Source organism: Acartia tonsa, chromosome 11 (assembly GCF_053477335.1).
Source record: "Acartia tonsa isolate MP-2025a chromosome 11, ASM5347733v1, whole genome shotgun sequence".
NCBI classification, from domain to species: domain Eukaryota; kingdom Metazoa; phylum Arthropoda; class Copepoda; order Calanoida; family Acartiidae; genus Acartia; species Acartia tonsa.
In genome coordinates this window covers 17613931-17619971 of record NC_137270.1, presented here as the reverse complement: position 1 = coordinate 17619971, position 6041 = coordinate 17613931, and the positions used below count along the sequence as shown (strand labels likewise).

The window sequence follows — 6041 nt, the reverse complement described above, 5'->3', positions numbered from 1 at the left end:
TATCAGCAAAGTAGTAGAATGTATGTTTGTCGTATATTTTTTTAGGGGTAGTAATTACAAATAACTGGTTTTCGAATGGACGTGAAATCGCACTTAAAGGTTATTTTAATAGCAAATCTAGTCAACAATTCACTTTGTCAACCAAGTCCGTCTGTGAATTTCTCGGCTGCTATTGAAGATCGACAGCTAGAATTTAGTGGTAATTCCTATGACAAGCCCATATTCTATACATGATTCGTTCGTCTGGTTTGCTTCTGAAAACAAACCTTTTCTTTGCTATGACAACGGATTAAATCCTCGATTACAACCTTTGTCTGTTGATCAATTCCATGACTTTGTGTGTTTGCTATATATGATCGTTTTCATCCTTTTTATTTACTTAATACTGTTGGAAATCGAAAGAGGGTAGTATAGCAGGGAGTAAGGGAGGGCAATGGGCATGCAATTAATTCAATATAAGAGTTTTCGCTGAAAAACAATGTGAATGAAAACCAGATTTATCCAGTAAATTTGACCAAAATTGTAAAGGGATCATGGTAATATAATCTAGAACAAAAGTAGTTCTAAAAAAATCATTTACTTTAAAATTAAATTACCAGTACATCACGATGTTGTAATTAATCGCTAGAAAAATCGTGTTAAGAACTTCGTCAACCCTTCTCATATGTTTTCAAATGCCACCTAGATTCAAGGGGTTCTTAGATTGTTTAATACATATCACAGTAGAGTTTCTATACATGAAATGACATTTTCTTGGGAAAAAAATTTGTTAAAACCACCCAGCTAACAACAAATTTTTCTGTCTGCTATATTCAAAACTAACTCCGCTTGTTAGTGGGGCATTGATGCGCTGGTACCCAAAGTCAGACAGAACCTGCTGAATTCTTGCACATTCCCTTTAAGCCAGTACCGAAAGTCTGAGACTCATAAAAATTTAATATTCGATCCATTGTCTCCTCCCTTACTTCCTAGAAGGATCTTGCTTTCCACTAAACTAATATGATTCTGCTTTACAGTGCAGTTTGGTAAAGGTTCCTTCCAAGAAAAATCTCCCATAAAAATGTTTTCTTTTAAAGACGAAAATGGGGGAGTTAGTTGTTGATTCCCTATGGTCTTAGCTTCCAATCATAATTAAATAAACAATAGAAAGAACATTGAAAAGAATAAATTTATTTTAATAACAGTAATGTATATTTATGGTATTGTAATGTAGACAGTTTAATAGTAATTTTTTTTCTAATTAAACAAAAATAATTCCAGTATATAGCTTAGAACTGGTATGATCCAGCGGAAGTTAATCGGATTCTAAGACGTACAGAAAAATATAAAAATATTCTTATGTTATTGTTTCTTGTATCCTCACTTCACTTTTATTCATAACTTTTAAATCTTCACTAATTAAATTATCAAAAGATTCTTCAACAATATTATGTTCATAACTATTCTCTTCATAATCATGATTCTCAATATTATCAGTAGTATCTGAGTCAACTTTATCTTCTGTGTTACTTTCCCGACGGCTATTGCAAGCAGAGGTGATATTGCTTGGTAGTAATGATTTGTCTATGAAATGTGGTTTCTGATTTGATTTTGTTCCCTTGTTGCTTATAGCATACGTCAATCTATCCCAGAACAGGTGCGTGTCTAAAATAAAAGAGTTTAACATGATGAGGTAGAAAAAAATTATACCATTGAAGTCTATTTGTTTTTGTTATTACGTGTTTTTAAAAGCAAATTTGCAAAAATTTTCTGCAATAACGGAAGGGCCGTCCGTTCGTATTGGATAGCTCTGATCATTAATGCAGGTATGTTAGAATTGTCCTATCGATACTGTACCTCAGGCATTCAGTTACTAAGTTTCTTGAAATCAACATACAATGGACAATAAATTCACGTACGATAATAGTTATTTCTCTTATTGCATTATAAACAGCTTTCCGCTGATATAAAACTAACAATTATAAGATTTAAACCAATTTTGGAAGGGACATTAAACTGTTAACCATACAGGTACCCTTAGTTTAAAATCACGTTATCCTATTTGTTGGCTTCAAAATGTAGGTATTTAAAATTAAATTTGATTAGTTGGTTCTAAAGTTTTCAACCAATGATTTTAATCTGTATTAGGGGATAATTTGTTGGGGATGTATATCAATTAACGCCCATTGTCTTATCCCTTACGATCCCTGGTACAACCAAACTAAGATTTGATAAAAAAAGAGCCCAAAGTTTTCAATCACTGTGTTCATAAAACTTTGGTCACCTGAATATTCAATGTAAGTTCTTGTTTTGAGAAGGAACGCAATAGTTTTGTCGGGTTTAACATCCAGCTTGTCTTTCACAACTATCACAAGATTCTCTCTGAAAATATAAACAATCATTATAGAAAAAGTAATTGGATGTTTGTGTGTCTGTCTGTGTGTACCAAAGGATCTTGCAAACCAATATTGTTCCTTTTTTACAATGTAGCTTCTCATGTGAACAGGAATATTATGATTTTTAACTTTTTTTCGTGGGGTTACCTTCACCCTCCCAAAAGAAATAGCCTCTTGGAAAAATATCCCCCTTGACTAAATAATAAACATTTTCTTTTTTAAAAACTAAAATTGAGAGTGAATGTCGACTTCCCCTATTCCCTCAAGTGTCTCTAAGGGCGTATCTAGAAAAAGTAACGGGTTGTTTGCGTGTCTGTACCAAAGGATCTTTTAAACCACTGAACCTTTTACAATTCAACTACTCGTAGTTCCAGGAAAGTTTTATAACTATTTTGGGGGAGGGTTGAATCACCCTACAACAGAAATCACCACCAGCACTTCCCCTCCTGTAAAAAAAATCTAAAATAATAACTACCCTAACGTAATAAATCTGTAAACTTTCTAACCAATAATATGACCAGACTGTTCCTACACTGTTTTCCTATTGGCTGATTTAGAAAGTACGTATCTATATTATATCTATCATATTTTCTAAGGCTCACGGGTAGTCTAAAATCAGCGCTCCATTTTTTTTGTAGAAAATTTCTGCTCTTTTTTAACAAGCTTACATTCAAAATGTTCAGAAAAAGCTGCTGTGAAAATACGACGAAACGTCCCTTAAGAGGCGATGTCACGAAACCGACTTAACACTAGGATTTAAATTGATACTTACAGATTATCTTTCGTAAGATGATGAGCAACAAAGGTTTCAAAATTGCACCATTTACTCCTAAAAAAAAGATAAAAATTGTATAGAAGTAAATTCTACATCCTTTTCTTTCTCCCAATGTTTAACAGCTACTTAAGCAGCGAATAGATCATTATATATTACATAATTAAAAATCTTCCCTGGACCATTAAAAAACCTCTCTGTGAAGGAGAACCATATCGGTTCAGCCGTTAATAAGATACTTTACTACAGACAAAAAGGACTTACTACTTTATATAATTGGATAAATTTACATGTCTTCTATAAAAAACACCCTCCTCATAATTGAAATAGGAAAGGCCTGCCTTATTCTTTTTTTTACTCCTTAATAGTTTCACACCCCTCATGACAAATCGCTGTGCACGCCACTGATTGGGTCTATAACGTGTTTTCCAGCTTACACCAACAACAAAATTGATTCGAGAAAAAAATCACGAAACCTATACGTGTTTTCAGCTGTCGTTAGGGGTCAAAACTTGAATTGACGACCTTTACATTATTTTAGATTCATTTCGCTTGTTGGTTATATCTTATTTCTGCGTATTTATACATTGGACTGTAAATTACAGTAGTACCCAAAAATTTATAAAAATGTTCTCTAATTTGTTGGCTTAAAAAATGTTCAACTTACTTGAGAAAGCCATTAGAAAGAATAAGCAGGATCTTTTTACTGTTTTCCATGGATGATATTATGTTTTCTATAACTGAAACTCCAACCTAAATATATTCATATTAGTAAGCAAAGCTATTCTATAATATTCTTGTTAAGTTCTTTAAATTTGCAATAAATATGAATACATTTACAGTTCAGCCAAGATTATTGTTAGTTTATTTATACGTGTTAACTTCATGGCCATTGGTAGATGTAAAAGGAGATATTTGGCTCCCCTTAGTTATCCTGGGTTGTTGGACTTGATGTCAAAGTGTCATGTTAAGTAAATTTGTTGCAAAACTGATTAAATACATGATACTGTCTAGGACATACTGACATTTTAAGGTCTTGATTATGCTTTGCTTATAAAATTTTACCTTGTTATTATAGGAATCATTATTAAAAAATCTGATTAATCGGTTTATTATAACATACAAAAATTTGTTGTAAAAAAAAGTAAAAAATCAGCCTTTTTTAAATGGACGTCGAACTTTCTGGTAACGAATATAGAGTTGATGCACTTTCTAAATCTAACCTAAATGTTTTAGGAATCATCATGCAAAGTGTGAAATCGATAGTAAAATTCTAACCTGTTTAAATTACGGTACAATTTATTTTTTCTAACCTTAAAATCTCTCTGATGTATACAGGAGTGAAGAGGTGGCTGTGCTGACTCTAGCTGACGCTGAAGTTCTCCTGTTACTATTTCAGATTCTTCCTCGCTAAAACATTGGTTATACAGCTGCTACGCTTATTTAAACCATTTTGTTAAAAAGAAGCAGCAAATAGTGCCTAATAAAAAATGACATTATACAATACAAACGACCAATGATAGGCCAGTCGCAAGGTTGTACTTTGAGAAAGCCCAATCTGTCCCGATTTTGTATCACTCTAAAAAGTGCGATTCCAGTTACGTCATATACGTTTCGGGAAAGAAAAAGGGAAGGGGGGAAGAAAATCTCTTCAAAAGAGATGGGAGAAAAAGAAAGAGATTTTCTTCCCCCCTTCCCTTTTTATATGACGTCACAGGAATCGCACTTTTCAAAAGTGATACAAAATCGGGACAGATTGGGCTTTCTCAAAGTACAACCTTGCGACTACAGTTTCTAAGATTTTAGCCTCAGACAAAACAAATAGAGTTGGTAAAGGAAAACATTAAATGGCATATACGGAGAAACATATCCTAAAACCATCCCTATACTTAAGAAAAATAGCCTAAAACCACCCCAGGATCTATGTCAAGCTTACGTAAAATTAAGAACAGTTCTGTAATTATTAAAATCTTAAGCAACAGACAAAAAACCTTGCCACTTATATTATAAGATTATTGTATGTTTGACTTCCGTAACGCATTTGACAGTAACGTGGAATATTTGAATAAATAATAATCTATGCCAATCAGTTGTATTTTTGTCTGTTCTTGCTACTTAATAAAGTTAAACTGTGTAATTGTTTGTAAATATGCTAAGAAAAATTTGTTTTAATTTTCGCTGTTTTTATGCAAAATTATGGAGATTATATATGTTTAAACGAAATTATAGTACAATAAATAGAGTAAATAAAAGTCAAATGGTATGGTCATCCATTAAACATTCTACTAGTATGGCACTTGTATTGAATTATGCTACCTGTAAGAGATAAACACATCATAATAAGGAGGGGGCCTTTCAGTTTTCTCCGCTCTGTAATTCCTAAAATTTGAAATGATAGAGCGATTATTTTATGTTATTGTTTAAAGCTTTTCCTTGTATAAAAGTAACAGGATGTCTATGTGTGTAGCAAAGAATAACCGCTGAACCGATGTGATTCTCCTTTACAATTATGCTTACATGGGTCCAAAGGAAGGATTGTAACTATTTAGAGTAAGAGTACCTGATAAAGACATACAGACGGACATATCCTAATCATAAAGTTGCTGTGCTATTGATAATATTTTACCTTCTAGTTTTCATAATCCAGAAAGCAATATAGAATCTTTGTCTATAGGAGGAGTAAACATTGCAGTATCCAATGGTTGTGTTACAGACTAACGGACTTACGAACAAATCCTAATCATAGAGTAGCTGCGCTACTGATAAAAGATTATTTTCTAGTTCTCCTAATCCAGAAAGCAATATAAAATCTTTGTCTATAGGAGGAGTAGACATTGTAAACTCCAATGATTTTCTAACAGACTGACGGACGTACTGACATATCCTAATAATAG

General features: G+C 32.7%; 1 protein-coding gene across 1 annotated transcript in view; it reads right to left on the bottom strand.

Annotated features, from left to right (window-relative positions):
* Positions 1-1153: 1153 nt before the first annotated feature.
* The window catches only part of LOC145331876 (toll-like receptor 2 type-2), a 36354-nt gene continuing 31466 nt past the window's right edge, over positions 1154-6041 (bottom strand). Inside the window, exons 25-30 of the mRNA XM_080176750.1 lie at positions 5464-5526; positions 4461-4557; positions 3815-3900; positions 3148-3204; positions 2264-2361; positions 1154-1644 (exon numbers count right to left, since the gene is read on the bottom strand). Coding sequence (XP_080032876.1) covers positions 1337-1644; positions 2264-2361; positions 3148-3204; positions 3815-3900; positions 4461-4557; positions 5464-5526 — 709 coding nt within the window. The 3' untranslated portion in view covers positions 1154-1336. The remainder of the gene's footprint in view (positions 1645-2263; positions 2362-3147; positions 3205-3814; positions 3901-4460; positions 4558-5463; positions 5527-6041) is intronic.